The 18,682-nt window shown below is 38.6% G+C and overlaps 2 protein-coding genes across 6 annotated transcripts in view; one reads left to right on the top strand and one right to left on the bottom strand.

The window, feature by feature from the left end:
* The window catches only part of RNF24 (ring finger protein 24), an 82,082-nt gene that overhangs the window by 26,732 nt on the left and 36,668 nt on the right, over positions 1-18,682 (top strand). For 2 of the 5 annotated variants that reach the window (XM_055301290.1, XM_055301324.1), the window contains exon 2: positions 17,720-17,869. In XM_055301290.1, coding sequence (XP_055157265.1) covers positions 17,727-17,869 — 143 coding nt within the window. In that variant the 5' untranslated portion in view covers positions 17,720-17,726. Of the gene's footprint in view, positions 1-108; positions 245-6,273; positions 6,347-6,538; positions 6,580-17,719; positions 17,870-18,682 lie in introns of those variants that run through there. The other 3 variants (XM_055301300.1, XM_055301309.1, XM_055301319.1) reach the window with 3 other exon arrangements.
* LOC129494427 (ATP synthase subunit g, mitochondrial-like) lies at positions 4,102-4,515 on the bottom strand. The gene has a single exon (XM_055301335.1). The coding sequence runs from the start codon at positions 4,490-4,492 to the stop codon at positions 4,181-4,183; it is 312 nt and encodes a 103-aa protein (XP_055157310.1). The 5' UTR covers positions 4,493-4,515; the 3' UTR covers positions 4,102-4,180.

Here is an 18,682-nt window from a genome sequence, read left to right as displayed (position 1 = left end):
TTCTAGTAAATAAGTAGATTACCATTACCCCAACAATAATCTATTTCCTCTGGCAACTGGAAGCTTTTACCAAATTTTTAAGAATTATATTTGTTTTATGCTCTGCAGGTGTCTATTATGCCCACATGCACAGGAACTCAGGAGATGATGAGACATTAATGTAGAATATGATCTATCTCTAAAGAAAGAGGCTCACTGGCCCATTCATCCAACTTAAGAGATGTTGAAAATTAAACATCCCCAGGTAATTAGAGTTTTGAGTGACATAGGCATTGTTCTCCAATGCATTTTGAATTCTTTTGTTGTGAGAAAAAACATGTTTTCTTGGGGGAAAAATCTGATTATTTCTAAAAGTAAGCAGGTATTGTATTACACCTAAGGTTTGTTTCATGATGAGAATGAGAACTTCTCATTGCATCTTATTTCTTTTCACTGCCTTTGTAATTCTGATGTGAAGTATTTTCCTTCCTTACAACTTGTTTCTCATTTCATACTCCTTTTATCTCAGCATTACTCTCCTCTTTTCCTACAATCCATACTCTTTAAGAGTTCCATCCTTAGTTAACCACAAGACTGTGAATTAAATAGAAGTTGGTCATTAAGTGCCGCTAAGAGATTATTTGTGAAATTATAATGCATTTATGGTTGTGCTTGGGATAAAGGTCAGAGAGGAATAGAAGACATCAAATTTGAATACCTCACTGTTATCAAAGTGAAATCTCATGAAAATCTGATGGAATGAGGCACCTGGGTGGCTCACTTGGTTAAGCATCTTGCCTTCGGCTCAGGTCATGGTCCTGGGGTCCTGGGATGGAGCCCATATCAGGCTTTCCTGCTTAGGGGGAACCTGCTTCTCCCTCTCCCCACCCCCTGCTCATGCTTTCTCTCGCTATCTCTCACTATCACTGTCTCAAAATCTTTATAAATAAATAAATAAATAAATAAATAAATAAATAAATAAATAAATAAATAAATATCTGGTGGAATGATTTAAACTGAATATGGAAACTTTATCATTACACAAAAATGGAGAAAAAGTCTTTATAGAGCCAACACAAAATAAGTAGTGGGAATATGACAGAGTAAAAAGAGACCCACTAAACTAACAAACATCTGAAATATAAAATGTTTAAGGAGACAGACTTCAGTTGTGGTCAGCAAAGATAGCACCACAGCTTGAATTTAGAACCTGGGCAACACCAACAAAGAGAAAAGCTTTATGTAAACCCAGAGAAAACAATGAATAATGAAAAAAAAGAAAAAAAAAACTAAAATGCAGAAGGAATGGGATTATCAATAATAGGGCTGAAAAGGATAAATGACACAGTGACTATTAAAAACTGGTTAGGGGCAGCCCAGGTGGCCCAGCGGTTTAGCGCCGCCTTCTGCCCAGGACATGATCCTGGAGACCTAGGATAGAGTCCCACGTCGGTCTCCCTGAATGGAGCCTGCTTCTCCCCCTGCCTGTGTCTCTGCCCCCCCCCCCCCGTCTGTCATGAATAAATTTAAAAAACAAAAACAAAAAACAAAAAACCTAGCATTAATAGCATTAAAAAAAAAATCCTGGTTAGAATTTAAAAAAAAAAAAAACCTGGAAGCAGGGTGATAAAAGTATTTAAAAATTTATATCCCTTAAATTTTTATTTATTTATGATAGTCACAGAGAGAGAGAGAGGCAGAGACACAAGCAGAGGGAGAAGCAGGCTCCATGCACCGGGAGCCCGACGTGGGATTCGATCCCGGGTCTCCAGGATCCCGCCCTGGGCCAAAGGCAGGCACCAAACCGCTGCGCCACCCAGGGATCCCAAAAATTTATATCCCTTAAGAGAAAAAATGCCATCGGAATAGTGGAGTGGTCAATAAAATTGAGGCTAAATGGAAAAGATCCAGATTAAAGTACAGATGGAGGGATGCCTGGGTGGCTCAGCGGTTTGGTGCCTGCCTTCGGCCCAGGGTATAATCCTGGAAACCCGGGATCCAGTCCCACGTCAGGCTCCCTGCATGGAGCCTGCTTCTGTCTCTCTGCCTGTGTCTCTGCCTCTTTCTCTGTATCTCTCATTAATAAATAAATAAAATCTTTTAAAAAATAAAATGAAATACAGATGGAATGGACAAATAGGTTATAATAAATCCTATATAACTAGTTTTTTGTTCCTGCAACTCTCTTTTAAATAATGGCAGGGGAAGGGGGGTGTTGCAAATAGGAAGAAAACTCCAGTAAAAGAAAATTTGAAGTTATTGTAGAGAAAACCAGACCTTTGCCTACAGATTGAGAGTTTGGCATGTACTTATTTTCCAGACTTGACACTTAAAGCCAGTATACTTAGGCAGCCCGGGTAACTCAGTGGTTTAGCACCGCCTTCAGCCCAGGGCATGATCCTGGAGATCTAGGATGGAGTCCCACGTCGGGCTCCCTGAATGGAGCCTGCTTCTCCCTCTGCCTGTGTCTCTGCCTCTTTCTCATTCTCTCTCTCTCTCTCTCTCTCTCTCTGTCAATCACGAATAAATAAATAAATAAATCTTTAAAAAAGATTTATTTTTATGCAAGAAGTTAGTTGCACCTACCCTAAAAAATTTTCCATCTTAGGCTCCAAAATAAATATGCAAAAAGCAGTAGCTTTTTACTATGCCAGGAATGACCAGCTTAGAAAATATAATGGAAGAAAAAAGAAAGAAAATAAAATAGAAGAAAAGATCCCATTTATAATAAAAACAAAAATATGTATAATAACTGGAAATAAATTAAAGTATAAATCCTATATGAATAAAGCTATACAAATCTATTGAGAAGCATAAAGTAAAACTAGAATAAATGAAAAATAAGGTCCCTAAAATAAGCTATAAATTTAATATAATTTTAGTCAACTTCCCAACAGTATATATTTTTTAATTTATCTAAATTTAATTTAATTAACATATAGTATATTATTAGTTTCAGAGATAGAATTTAGTGATTCATCAGTTGCACATAATACCCAGTGCTGATTACATCAAGTGCCCTCCTTAATGCCCATTACCCAGTTACCTCATCCCCCACCCACCTCCCCTCCAGTAACATTCGGTTTGTTTCCTATAGTTAACAGTCTCTTATGGTTTGTCTCCCAACAGGCTGTTTTGTAAATTGCTTATGTGAAAAAAGATGGTATAAAAAAATAGCCTTGAAAATATTTTTTAAGAGTATTAATGGAAATAATGTTCTATTGTGTATGAATTGTTGGTATGCTAAAACTGTATTAAAACAAAACATTGGGAGCTGAAGCAGGCCGTTATCATAGAAAAAGGGGAAGGGACTACAAGATCCAGGAACAGACTCAGGCTTATATAAAAGTGACTCTGGGGGATCCCTGGGTGGGTCAGCGGTTTAACGCCTGCCTTTGGCCCAGTGTGTGATCCTGAAGTCCCAGGATCGAGTCCCACATCCGGCGCTCTGCATGGAGCCTGCTTCTCACTCTGCCTATGTCTCTGTCTCTCTGTCTCTGTCTCTCATGAATAAATAAATAAAATATTTTTTAAAAAAGTGACTCTGAAAAAGGTAGAATTTTTTTTTTAAGATTTTATTTATTTACTCAGGAGAGACACAGGCAGAGATACAGGCAGAGGGAGAAGCAGGCACCATGCAGGGAACCCGACATGGGACTCGATCCCGGGTCTCCAGGATCATGCCCCAGGCTGAAGGCGGCACTAAACCTCTGAGCTATCCGGGCTGCCCAAAAAGGTAGAATTTTAAGACAGAAGAGAAAGAACTTTATAAATGCTATTGGAACAAATGACTAACCATTTGGAAAACCAATTTTAGGTCTTTTTTCCATGCAATAGTTTCAAGATGGATTACAAATTTATTTATTTATTTTTAAAGATTTTATTTATTTATTCATGGGAGACACAGAGAGAAAGAGAGAGGCAGAGACACAGGCAGAGGGAGAAGCAGGCTCCATGCAGGAAGCCTGACGTGGGACTCGATCCTGGGTCTACCAGGATCAGGCCCTGGGCTGAAGGCCCCGTTAAACCGCTGAGCCACCCGGGCTGCCCGGATTACGTATTTAAATTATTTATTTATTTATTTACTTATTTATTTATTTAGATACATTATCTTATTTTATTCAAATACCAGTCTGATCACATATGGTCCAAGAACACTCAAATAATAAGCCACATAGAAAGAGATGTTAAAGATTGATCTTCAAACATTATAGCCAATGATGCCACGCTTGCCTATGATCTCGCGGACATAAAACCACATCCACACCTCGGTGGCCACCAAACCATTCAGCAGAGCTTCCTTAACTGTGAGCTGTTTGAAGCTACCAGTTTGAGCACTCTTGACTATTTTTTTCAAGCTCTGAATAGCTGTAGGGATCTCAGCAGGGGTTGGAGGAACCAGCTCAACCCTGGCATAGTGCCAAAAGGTGGCCAATCGAGGCTTCGAGTAAGTCACAGCAGCGTTCAGCAGCGCCGGAGCCTTCTTGGCGAGGTTACGGACCAACTGGGGCATGGCTTCAAGAGGGACGTCCCGTCGCCCCGCACAGCTGCTGAATACATATTTAAATTTATGATGCAGGGCAGCCCCGGTAGCGCAGCGGTTTGGCGGCGCCTGCAGACCAGGGCGTGATCCTGGAGACTCTGGGTCGAGTCCCACGTTGGGCTCTCTGCATGGTGCCTGTTTCTCCCTCTGCCTGTGTCTCTGTCTCTGTCTCTCTCTCTCTCTGTGTGTGTCTCTATGAATAAGTAAATAAAGTCTTTAAAATAGTAAAATAAATTTATGATGCAAAACCATGTTGGTATTATAAAGAATATAGATGAGAATTTCTATAATCTCAAATCAAAGACAGAAACCATAAGCAAGGGTCACAAACTTTGCGCAACAGGGCCAGGTAGAAAATTGAATTATTCAAGTGCACTTTGGTAGAAAACAAAATCATGTAATCCTTGATTTCTTTTATTTTTTGATAGAAGTAGAAATATTTATCTTCTTTGAGAAAAGTAACAGGATAAGTACAACAATAAGTGACTACTGACATTTGGTTCGGAGTTAGGGAGTGTTGGGGGGTGGTGGAAATTGTGACAAAGGAGAGCATACTGACCAAGGCCCAAGGATGCACTCACCCTAGTATGTAAGAATAACTCCTCCTCTCCTGCCTCCCATTTGTCCAACAACATGGCAGCTTCCAGGCCCCAAGGCCACTGAGCAATTGCTGCCATGCAAGAATAAAGCCCAGAATCATCAGATCTTCTGATCTTTTTCCGTGTAAAGCTAGACATTGCAGATTATATATAAAATCTCCCAAATTTAATCTGTTATCTCAATTTTTATAACTTTGTATAGGCCAAACAAAATATATTCACAAGGCCAGATTCAGCATATAAGCCTCGAGTTTGTGAACTCCACTGTATAGTTTTGGTTTTGGCTTCATGGTTATGCTTACCTCTTTAAATGAGTTGGGATGTGTTCTTTCTCTCAACCTCTCTGTCTGTCTGACTGTCTCTCTCTGTATCAGTTTATCTGGCAGAGGTATTATCTGTACAAGTTTAGATGGAGTTCCACCTCCATTGCCATCAGGTCTGAGCTTTTATTGTGAAGACAGAGTTCTATATTTTCAGGATTTCTTCTTGAGCCAGTTTTGGTTGTTCATATTCCTGTAAAATGGTACATTTAATCTAGGTTTAAGTAAATTCTCTTATAGTTTTTTTTTTAATATCAGCTTATCAGTAGCTTTTATCTCTTCCACGCTTTTAATATTGTATTGGTTAGTTGGTTGATTTCAGTTCCCCTGTAGATATTTTGTTTGTTTTAATTCACCTATTTTTGTTTGACCTATATTAATATCTTCTGTTTTATTTTGTTTGATTTGTTCTTTTTCTAGCTTCCAAAGTGAATTCTTTTGTTCATTTGATAATTCTTTTTAGACTGATAATATAAGATTGAAAATACGAATTTTTCTCTTAGTACAAGGCTTTTTCCTCCAATGTGATTAATTTCTAAATGGTCTGTAATTTGTTTTGATTACCTCTTGAACCCACATCATTTCAAAGATTATTTTTTGAATCTCCAAGTAGTTAGTTTTCTTTTGTTTATCTTTTGTTGAGTTAATTTTTCATTATGAGCACAGAATGTGATCTGTTTGTACCCTTTTAAATGTTCCTTATAACATAAACAATCAGTTTATCTAAACATAGATATTCCGGAATCATTTGAAAAGAATGTGTTTTCCTGTAAGACACAAAGTTCTAAATGTATATTATTTGTTAATGATAATATTCTCTCTCTCTTTTTAGGCTCCCGTGTTTTTACCAAATTCTTAGTGTGTTTCTAATAATGTTTGCTTCTGTATTTTGATGCTGTGTAAAGGTTTGTGTTTGTTATCTTTTTTATTTAAGATTTATTTATTTATATTTATATTGAAAAAGAGAAAGAGTGCAGAAGTGCAAGGACAGACAGAGGGAGAGAATCTTCAAGCAGACTCCCTACTGAACACAGGGCTCAATATGGGGCTTGATCTCACCACCCATGAGATCTCACCACCCACCCATGAGCCTGAGCTAAAACCGAGTGTTGGATGCTCAACCAGCTGAGCCACCCAGGTGCCCCATTTCTGTTATATCTTATTTGGTTACGTATACACCTCTAATTTTTTAATCACTATAAGACATCATTGTTCCTTGTAACCTTTTTCTGCCTTCATTTCTACTTGTCTGAAATTGGTACTCCTACAATATTTACCTGCAGTATTTTTACTCATTTTCTTATTGCCACCCTCATTTAGAAGATTCTTAGAATTGTTTTCAGTGTTTTCTTATAAGTAGCATATAGCTGATTATTGTTTTTATGTAGTCTTAGAGTCTTTTAATAAGGAGATTTAAACCATTTAATACCCGCATAATTAACTGCCTACCATTTTATTTTATATTTCTTTAATTTGCTTTCTTATGCCTACTTCCTTCCCTTTTTATACATTTTAGATTTTACTAAAATGATCCAGTTTTCTTTGCTTCATTTTCTTCTCTCCTAGTCATGCAAATTATACATCTAATTTGTGGTTCACTACATTTTAACAAACATATTGTGTTCTTTGATTTTTTTTGTTTAGTTTTTTTTTTGTTTTTTTGTGTAGATGCTTTTTATCAAGTTGATGAAGTTCCCTTCTATTCCTCTATTTCTAGGAGTTTTTATATTGGGTGGATGTTGAATTTTGTCAGATGGGTTTTTTTGCATCAATTATCATGGTCATGTGATTTTTAAATTCTTAAGCTATTTAATATGGTGATTATATTGACTTTTAAAAAAATATTAAGCCAGCTTTACATCCATGAGATAAGGTCCACTTAGTCCTAGTGTAAAATTCTTTTTATGTTGACGAATTCTACTTGCTAAATTTTGTTGAGAATTTTTGTGTTTATATTCGTGAGACACTATCCTTATCTGCTTTGGTCTTAAAAAAGACCGATTCCTCTCTCTCTGTGTCTCTCATGAATGAATAAAATCTTTTTTTTAAAAAAATCACACCTATTTATTGTATTTATAAGATTTTATTTATTTGAGAGAAAAAGAGCACGATCAGGGGGAAGGGGCAGAGGGAGAGGAAGAAGCAGACCCCCTGCTGAGCAGGGAGCCCAATGAGGGACTCAATCCTAGGATCCTGAGATCATGACCTGGGCTAAAAGCACATGCTTAAGCAACTGAGCCACCCAGCTGCCCCAATATAGTTGTGATTTTATTTTTTATTTTTCTTTTAAAGATTTATTTATTTATTCATGAGAGACAGAGAGAGAGAGAGAGAGAGGCAGAGACATAGGCAGAGGGAGAAGCAGGCTCCCTGCAAGGAGCCCGATGCAGGACTCTATCCTGGACCCCAGGATCATGCCCTGAGCAGAAGGCAGACGCTCAGCCACTGAGCCACCTAGGTATCCCTAGTTGTGAATTTAAACAATTAAATGTTAGCACTGTGGGAAACTTGGCAAAATATAAGAAAGATCTGGGCAGCCCAGGTGGCTCGGCAGGGGCAGCCTGGTGGGGCTCAGCGGTTTAGCACTGCCTTCAGCCCAGGGCGTGATCCTGGAGACCTGGGATCGAGTCCCATGTCGAGCTCCCTACATGGAGCCTGCTTCTACCTCTGCCCGTGTCTCTGCCTCTCTCTCCCTGTGTCTCTCATGAATAAATAAATAAAATCTTTAAAAAAAAAAAAAAAGGAAGATGTTATTTTTTACAACTACCTATGAATCTACAATTATGTCAATAAAATATCAGGGAAAATTGTTTTATTCAAAAACGGGAGTGAGAGGACAAATCTGCAAGTCTACAAGTAAAATTGTGGAAGGTTGGAGCTGTGGAGAGTTAATTTGGGGGAGATAAGAACTGCAGCTGCTGTAGAGGGGAGGGAGCTCTGCTTATGGAGACTACCACAAGGTATCATAAGCAGTTTTAGAAGTCCACCACCACCAAGGTCATGTCTGGCTTAAAGGTGCTCCAGTGGGGAAGGAGGGTAGAGATGTGGGAGCAGACAGCACAGACTGAGGATCCCATGGGTCACAAGAAGGAGTGGTCCCAACATGCTGCACTGTTACCAGGCATAGGAGCAGATAAAATTATGGAAAATAATGAAGCTGAAAAGAAGAGGGAAAGAAAGATAATGGATCACGAATTTGGACTTAGGGAACTCAGTGACGTATTAAAATGTAATAATATTCATTTCATGGGAGTCCCAGAAGATGAAAAGAGAGAAAAAGGGGCATGTTTATTTGAGCAAATTACAGCTGAAAACTTCCCTAATCTGGGAAAGGACACAGACAGCAAAATCCAAAAAGCACAGAGAACTCCCATTAAATTAAACAAAAGCCAGACATTGCCAAGGCATTTCATAGTCAAAATTCACAAAATACACAGACAAGGAAAGAATCCTGAAGGCAGCAAGGGAAAAAAAGTTCTTAACCTACAAGGATAGACACATAGTCGCAACAGCCCTGTCTACAGAATTTGGCAGGCCAGAGGGGATTGGCAAAATATATTCACTGGGCTGAATGGGAAAAATATGCAGCCAAGAATACTTTATCCAGCAAGGCTGTCATTTAGAATAAAAGGAGTGATAATTTCCAAGACACGCAAAAACTAAAGGAGTTCGTGACCACTAAACCAGCCCTGCAAGAAATATTTAGGGGGACTCTTTGGGGGAAAAAAAGACCAAAAGCAACAGACTAGAAAGGAACAAAGAACATCACCAGAAACACCAACTTTACAGGTAACACAATGGCACTAAAATATCTTTCAATAATCACTCTGAATGTAAATGGATTCAATGCTTCAATCAAAAGACACAGCATATCAGAATGAATAAAAAAAGAAAAGACCCATTGATATGCTGCTTACAAGAAACTCATTTTATACCCAAAGACATCTGTAGATTGAAAGTGAGCTGGTGCAGAACCATCTACATCATGCTAGTGGACAACAAAAGAAAGTTAGAACACCATACTTATATCAGATAAACTAGATTTTAAAACAATTCTGTAACAAGAGATGAAAAAGGGCACTATATTATAATCAAGGGATCTATCCAACAAGAAAATCTAACAAATTGTAAATATTTATGCCCCTAGTGTGGGAACACCCAAATAGATAGGTAGGTAGGTAGATAGATAGATATCAATTATATATGTATATCAATTAATAACAAACATAAACTCATTGATAATAATACAATAATAGAGGATTTTAACACCTCACTTATAGCAATGGACAGATAATCTAAGCAGAAAATGAACAAGGAAAACGATGGCTTTGAATAACATATTGGACCAGATGGACTTAACAGATATATTCAGAACATTTCATCCTAAAGCAGCAGAATGTACATTCTTTATGCATACACATGGAGCATTCTCCAGAATAGATCACATACTGGGTTGCAAATCAGCCCTCAACAAGATCAGAAAGATCAAGATCATACCAAGCATATTTTCAGACCACAATGGTATGAAACTTGAAGTCAACCACAGATTTCATTCTGATTCCCAAGTAATATTCCACTGTGTACATATACCACTCTTCTTTATCCATTCATCAGTTGATGGACATTTGGACTCTTTCCATAATTTGTTGTTGATAATGCTGGTATAAGCATCAGGGTGCATGTACCCCTTTGGTCTGTATTTTTGTATCCTTTGGGTAAATATCTAGTAGTGCAATTGCTGTGTCATAGGGTAGTTCTATTTTTAACTTTTTGAGGAAGCTTTGTACAGTTTTCAAGAGTGGCTGCCCCCGTTTGATTTTCCCACAAATAGTGCAAGAGGGTTCCCCTTTCTCCACATCCTCACCAACATCTGTTGTTTCATGTGTCTGTTAGACATCTACATGTCTTCTGCCCATCTGTTAACTGGATTGTTTTAGGGGGTGTTCAGTTTGATGAGTTCTTTATAGCTTTTAGATACTATTTATCAGTTATGTCATTTGCAAATATCTTCTCCCATTCGTAGGCTGCCGTTTAGTTTTGTTGATTGTTTCCTTCCTTGTGCAGAAGCTTTTATCTTGATGAATCCCAGTAGTTCCTTTTTGCTTTTGTTTCCTTTGCCTCAGGAGACGTGTCTAGTAAGAAGTTGCTGCTGCTGCTGAGGTCAAAGAGGTTACTACCTGTTTTCTCTTCTAGTATTTTGATGGGTTCCTGTCTCTCATTTAGGTCTTTCATCCATTTTTTTAAAGATTTTATTTATTTATTCATGAGAAACACAGAGAGAGAGAGAGGCAGACACACAGGCAGAGGGAGAAGCAGGCTCCATGCAGGGAGCCCGACGTGGGACTCAATCCCGGGTCTCCAGGATCACGCCCTTGGCTGAAGGCAGCGCTAAACCACTGAGCCACCCGGGCTGCATCCATTTTGAATTTGTTTTTGTGTATGGTGTAAGAAAGTGGTCTAGTTTCATTCTTCTGCATGTTGCTGTCCAGTTTCCCCAACACCATTTGTTGAAGAGATTGTCCTTTTTCCTTTAGCTATTCTTTCCTGCTGTGTCAAAGATTAGTTGACTGTATAGTTATGGATCCATTCCTGGGTTCTCTATTCTGTTCCATTGATCTATGTGTCTGTTTTTGTACCAGTACCAAACCATCTTGTATGACTACAGCTATTTATTAATTTATTAATTTATTAATTTATTTATTTATGATAGGCACACACACACAGAGAGAGAGAGGCAGAGACACAGGCAGAGGGAGAAGCAGGCTCCATGCACCGGCAGCCTGACGTGGGATTCGATCCAGGGTCTCCAGGATCGCACCCTGGGCCAAAGGCAGGCGCCAAACCGCTGCACCACCCAGGGATCCCTGACTACAGCTTTGTAATACAGTTTGAAATCAGGAATTGTAATGCCGGACAGCCTGGGTGGCTCAGTGGTTTAGCGCCGCCTTCAGCCCAGAGCGTAATCCTGGAGACCGGAGATGGAGTCCCACGTCAAGCTCCCTGCATGGAACCTGCTTCTCCCTCTGTCTGTGTCTCTGCACCCCACCCCTTTCTGTCTCTCTCTCTCTGTGTCTGTCTCTCATGAATAAATAAAAAGATCTTAAAAAAAAAAAAAGGAATCATAATGCCTCCTTGATTTTCTTTTTCAGGATTGCTTCAAGTGTTCAGGGTCTTTTGTGGTTCCATACAAATTTTAGGATTGTTTGTTCTAACTCTGTGAAAAATGCTGGTGATAGTTTGATAGGGATTGCACTAAATGTGTAGAGTGCTTTGGGTAGTATAGACATTTTAAAATTGTTCTTCCAATTCATGAGCATGGCATGTTTTTCCATTTCTTTGTGTCCTCTTTTATTTCTTTTATAAATGTTCTATAGTTTTCAGAGTACAGATCTTTTACCTCTTTGGTTAGGTTTATTCCTAGGTATCTTATGGTTTTTGGTGCAGTTGTAAATGAGATTGATTCCTTGATATCTTTTTCTGTCTTTTCATGATTGGTGTACAGAAATGCAACAGATGTCTGTATGTTGATTTTATATACTGTGACTTTGCTGAATTCTAGAACTGGTATCAGTTCTAGCAAATTTTTGGTAGAGTGTTTCAGGTTTTTTATATAAAGTATCATGTTGTCTGCAAATAGTGAAAGTTTGACTTCTTCCTTGCTTTTTCTTTCTTTTTGTTGTCTGATTGCTGAGACTAAGACTTTCAGTACCAGTTAAATACTAATGGTGAGAGTGGGCATTATCATCTTGTTCCTGACCACAGAGGAAAGGCTCTGTTTTTCCAATTGAGAATGATATTAGCTGTAGGTCTTTCATATATGGTCTTTATTGATGTTAAGGTATGTTCCATCTATCTCTACTTTCTTGAGGGTTTTTATCAAGAATGGATGCTGTACTTTTTCCATTCTTTTTCTGTATCTATTAAAACAATCATATGGTTCTTTTTTTTTAATTTTTATTTATTTATGATAGTCACAGAGAGAGAGAGAGAGAGAGAGGCAGAGACATAGGTAGAGGGAGAAGCAGGCTCCATGCACCGGGAGCCCAACGTGGGATTCGATCCCGGGTCTCCAGGATCGCGCCCTGGGCCAAAGGCAGGCGCCAAACCGCTGCGCCACCCAGGGATCCCCAATCATATGGTTCTTATCCTTTCTTTTATTGTGGTGTGTCACATTGATTGATTTGTGAATATTGAACCACCCTTGCAGCCCAGGAATAAATCCCACTGGATCGTGGTGAATAATTCTTTTAATGTATTGTTGGATTCAATTTGCTAGTATCCTGAGAATTTTTACATCCATGTTCATCAGGGATACTGCTATGTAATTCTCCTTTTTAGTGAGGTCTTTGTCTGGTTTTGGAATCAAGGTAATGCTGACCTCAGAAGGTCACAGTGAAAATTTCTTCCACGAAATCAATAACAAAAAAATGGATAACAGGAATTTTGTATAAAAAGAAATATCAAGGGATTAAACTGTAACATTTATATATTCAAAGATGAAGTTAATGACCTTTAAGAGACCATAACTATAGATAATATGATAATTAGAGCAAACTGGGAATATAATGTGAAGTATTTTCTATAACTATTTGTTAAGAGTCTTTCAGGGGTGCCCAGGTGGCTCAGTTGGTTGAGTGTCTGACTCTTGGTTTCAGCTCAAGTCGTGCTCACAGGGTCATGAGATCAGGCCCCATGTCAGACTCCACACTCAGTATGGAGTCTGCTCGAGCTTCTTTCTCTCTCCCTCTCTCTCCCTCCCCTTCCCCCAACTCACTATATCACTTGCTCTCTTTAAAAAAAAAGTAAATCTTTTATTTTTTAAAGGGTCTTTCAAGGACCTACTGAGTAACCAGATACTGAATGTAAAAGAGTACATACTCTGTGATTCCATTTAGCTCTGAAATTCTAGAAGAAGGAAAATTAATCTGTAATGATAAAAATCAGATCAGTGATTGGAAGTGGTGATTAACTGCAAAGGGCTACAAGGGTGCTTTCCAGGTAAATGGAAATGTTTTATGTCTTGATTAGGGTTGTGATTAACACACTGGGTGTGGTGTGTTCATTTGTCCAAACTCTGACCTATACACACAATATGGGTGCTTTTTTAAATGTAAATTATGTCTCCTTTTTCAAAAAAAAAAAAAAAAGGTTTTGAAAGCCTAAAATAATTTTTCCTGAGGACTTTTGTGTTATAAGACACAAGTATGTGGGGTTTTTTGTTTAATAGTTTGTGAACCATAAATTGTAAAATACAGTGATCTAATTATTGGTGTCTCTTTTTCTGAGCATTTTTAAAGCAAAAGTAGAATGCTAACTACTGGGAAGATGATGATGTGGTATTGTCCAGGGAATAGTAACTGGCCTAGGAAGAATGTGGCTTCTAAACACACTTCAAGAAACACTGCTGTAGGGGATCCCTGGGTGGCTCAGTGGTTTAGCGCCTGCCTTTGGCCCAGGGCGCGATCCTGGAGTCCCGGGATCGAGTCCCGCGTCAGGCTCCTGGCATGGAGCCTGCTTCTCCCTCCTCCTGTGTCTCTGCCTCTCTCTCTCTCTCTCTCTCTCTCTCTCTCTCTCTCTCTCTGTCTATCATAAATAATAAATAAATATTAAAAAAAAAGAAAAGAAACACTGCTGTAGCCTTTCTGGCTGTGGTGTGTTATGTTTAACTCAGGTCTTCTATGCAGCCAAATATCGTACTCTGTCCCTTTTGTATAGCAATGTGAAATCCCATTGCCCATAAAATATTCAGATCTTCCCATCTCTTTCTTTACTTTTTTTAAATAACCTAATTAGATTATTCAAAATTTAGGCTAAGACTAGAGATTTCATAAGGAAGTAAAAGGTTTTTATGTGAATGAAGTCAGAAATGCCAAGTAAGATCCAGCAGTACACTGTATGTTCTGTTTTTCTTCTTTACTTCCACAGGAGCAGTTCCTAAATAATTTTTACATTTGTAATACTTATATAACAAAGTATGCTTATTACTAGGACGTTAATGGTGGCTCTCTTTTTATTTTATATTTTTAAAGGTTTATTCATTTATTTTAGAAAGTGACTAAGTGGGGGAGGAGTAGCAAAGGGAAAGTGAGAGAATCTCAAGCAGACTCCTTGCTAAGCATGGAACCCAACATGGGGCTCAGTCTCCTGACCCTAAGATCATGACCTGAGCTGAAATCAAGAGTCAGCTGCTTAAACATCTGAGTCACCCAGGCATTCCGATAGCGGCTCTCTTTTTAAAGATGACCTTATTTTAAAAGATTATTAATACTCATGCTGAAAAGATATTATGATGAAAATATTATAAAACTAAAGTGTCACTAGACTAGGATTAACATCTTAGAATAATATACCAACTATTTAGACTTTTGGACCAACATTTCGGTTGTAGCTAAGCAATTTCATTTATCAAAAGAAAAGGAGAAAATTCCTAAAATGTATTTTGCATCAACATATCCTCTGCCAGCCCTACCCGTAATAGGTTGTAAGGCCCTGCCAAGAAGAGAGAACTCAAAAGAAAGTCTCAACATCCAGGTCTCAGGAGTACTGAGGTAGATGTCTCTTCCCTCCAATGACACCCCTGCCTATAATAATACTCTGCTTAAAAAAAAAAAAAAAAAAAAAAAAAAAAATAATACTCTGCTTGTCTGTGTACCTGTTCAGAATTCCTCAAGTTTGTTGGTGGTGCCACCCAGTGCAAGGACTCCTGAAGGGCAACATTCTCACACCACTGACACACTCCTTACTGGCCTATGTTGATGGCTGCCTTTAGCCAGAATAAGTTGCCAGTTCCTGCCTCTGGGGATCAGGTTGGCAGGCCACTTGACACAAAGGTTGGCAGTGTGTGCAGAGGAGCTCCCTGGGAAAGGAGGATTTGGTGAAATCCTCACCAGAGACTTGATCTTTGTTAGGGCTTCTTTTATGTTCTTTTATTCAATGTCACCCCTCCTCTTGTCCCTGCCAAAATGTGCATAAACACACACAAACGGACTAAAACCTTAGTATTTTGTCCTAACTCTTAGAGTTTTATCTGAGTAAAAAAACACTTGCAGAAAATGGCTAAAGGCTCTAAACTAAATATTACCCACAACTTCTGTTTGAAAGTTCTCAGAGAAGAGTTTCCATGGGAGGCAATTGTCCTTTCCATTCATGGAATTTGAACTGTGTGGTGATCTGTAAGTATCACCAAACAAATTAATAGAAATAGCCCCGTTTTTAACATTTAAACAATATTTACTGTTTTCTGCTTATAAAAACAGCACATGAGAAAGACCATAGAGTATATAGGCTGTGGGTGCACTGGCTTTGGAGTTGGAGAAGGCATAGCTCCTGTACATACTTGGTCAGTCATGAGTATGTGACCAAAACTATCTAAGCTTTGGTGGCCTTATCTACAAAATGGGAGATATTATGGTACCTATTTATAGAGGTATTTTGTGAAGATAAAATAAACCCAGTAAAATGTTTAGAACAGGGCCTAACTTAATAAAGGGAGCTTAAAAAAAAAAAGGAAAAAAATCAAAATGAGTAAACCACAAGCCACTGTTAACATTTTGACACGTTGGCTTTTTTCTGCCATACACTCACATACTAGTATGTTCAGCCCTTTCCAAAATTGGGATCATATTTTATATACAATCTATATAGCCTGCTCAATTTTTCCCACATATCTTTTTTTTTTTAAGATTTATTTATTTATTTGAGAGAGAGAGAAAAAGCACTTGAGTAGGGAGAGGGAGAGAATCTCTTGCAGACTACCCACTGAGTGCAGAACCTGACTCAGAGTTCAATCCCATGGCCCCAAGATTATGACTTGAGCCAAAATCAAGAGCCAAATACTTAACCAAGCCACACAGGTGCCCTGTACCTTACTACTTTTACTTATTAATTTCCAGCTTCTAATAACTTATACCAAGAAGTCAGCAGCTGCAAAGGACAACTGCATCCCATGGAAACTCTTCTCTGAGAACTTCCAAACATAAGTAATGGGCAATATTTAGTTTAGAACCTTTAGCCATTTTCTGCAAGTGCTTTTTTTTTTTTTTTAAAGATTGTATTTATTTATTCATGAGAGACAGACACAGAGAGAGAGAGAGACAGAGACACAGGCAGAGAGAGAAGCAGGCTCCATGCAGGAAGCCTGATGTGGGACTTGATCCCGGGTCTCCAGGATTACACCCTGAGCTGAAGGCGGCGCTAAACTGCTGAGCCACTCGGGCTGCCCTGCAAGTGCTTTTTTACTCAGATACATAAAATTTCCTTTTTCATACACCCAGGCACCCCACCCACATATCTTTATATTTCCCTTGACAGTAAAATTTACAGAAACATGTTCATGACCTCATGGTACTATAACATTGATTCAACATAATTAATCTTTACCTCCTTGTGAGGTATCTGTTGTTTCTAATATTTTACCATTATTAATATTGTTCCTTTTTAAAAATAATTTATTTATTTATATGAGAGAGAGAGTCCACAAGCAGGAAGTAGGGGCAGAGGGAGAGGGACAAGCAGATTCCCTGCTAAGCTGCTAAGCACGAAGTCCAACATGGTACTCGATCCCAGGACCCCGAGATCATGACCTAAGCTGAAGTTAGATGCCAACTGACCCAACTGAGCTACCCAGGCACCCCTAAAATTACTGTTTTAAAGGTTACAGAGCTTTTAAAATCTTCAGACTTGGGATCCCTGGGTGGCTCAGCAATTGAGCGCCTGTCTTTGGCCCAGGGTGTGTTCTTGGAGTCCCAGGATGGAGTCCCATATCGGGCTCCCTGCGTGGAGCCTGCTTCTCTCTCTGCCTGTGTCTCTGCCCCCCGCCCCCGTCTATCATGAATAAATAAATAAATAAATAAATAAATAATCTTTAAATAAATAAACAAATAAAATCTTAAGACTTGTTCTGTTTTGGGGGGTGTCGGGTACTTTCAGGTTGAACTTTTTCATATGTTTGATGATGCCTGGCATTGTTTCAGTGAAATATCTTTTTATGAATGAATATAACTTGTAAAGGTTTTTTAGGTAGGCTCTCAAGCTTCTAGAATAGTGCCAGATACATAGTAAGTATTCAGTAAATATTTGTGGCATGATAAATGGATGAATGGAAAGAATATTACCTCTTTATAATATTTGTTTCAGATGGGGTCAAGTCCTTTTTTTTTTTTTTGGTGGGGGGGTCAAGTCTTAATGAAATTGTTGCCTTTGTCTACAAACAAAGATAATGCTATCTTGGTTCTTAGTCTTAACAACCTAATTTTTTTCCATTCTTTTCTACCCCACAGTTCATCCATGAGCTCGGATTTCCCACATTACAACTTCAGGATGCCTAATATTGGATTCCAGAATCTGCCTCTCAACATATATATTGTGGTCTTTGGCACTGCAATATTTGTCTTCATCCTTAGTTTACTCTTCTGTTGCTACTTGATTAGGTAATCAATTTTCATTCTATGTTACTTCAATATATGTTAAACAACCAATTATAAATCAGCTATCTGCCCTTATGTTAAAAAATTATATAAGTGCAAAATTTCTATTTATTTATTTATTTATTTATTTATTTTATTTATTTATTTATGATAGTCACAGAGAGAGAGAGAGAGAGAGAGAGGCAGAGACATAGGCAGAGGGAGAAGCAGACTCCATGCACTGGGAGCCCGATGGGGGATTCGATCCTGGGTCTCCAGGATTGCGCCCTGGGCCAAAGGCAGGCGCCAAACCGCTGCGCCACCCAGGGATCCCCAATTCGTTTATTTATTTAAGCAATCTCTACACCCAGTGTGAGGCTCAAACTCATGACCACAAGATCAAGAGCCACACGCTCCTCTGGGTAAGCCAGCCAGGTACCCCGATAATTAGCAAATTTTCTAAAATTAAGGCTGCTTAACATTTTAACCTCTGTGACTTAGTTACTGATCAGTTAAAACACCTTTATGAAGTCTTCAATCCTATTTGCTGATTAAGTGTTTTACTCTATAGAAGAAAATTGTCCTCATTTATTTTTCTAAAAATTAACACCTGGTCCAGGTACACTTATGAGATTGTCTGTTCCCAAGATTTAATCTACATTCACAGAGATTTCATATCTTTTCTTTCTTTCTTTTTTTTTTAAGATTTTATTTATTTATTCATTAGAGACACAGAGAGAGATAGGCAGAGACACAGGCAGAGGGAGAAGCAGGCTCCATGCAGGGAGCCTGATTCAGGACTTGATCCTGGAACTCCAGGATCACTCCCTGAGCCAA

Source organism: Nyctereutes procyonoides, unplaced genomic scaffold (genome assembly GCF_905146905.1).
Source record: "Nyctereutes procyonoides isolate TBG_1078 unplaced genomic scaffold, NYPRO_anot_genome, whole genome shotgun sequence".
In the NCBI taxonomy this organism is placed as follows: Eukaryota; Metazoa; Chordata; class Mammalia; order Carnivora; family Canidae; genus Nyctereutes; species Nyctereutes procyonoides.
Note: the sequence above shows the minus strand (reverse complement) of the source record. Positions and strands in the feature narration are given on the sequence as shown.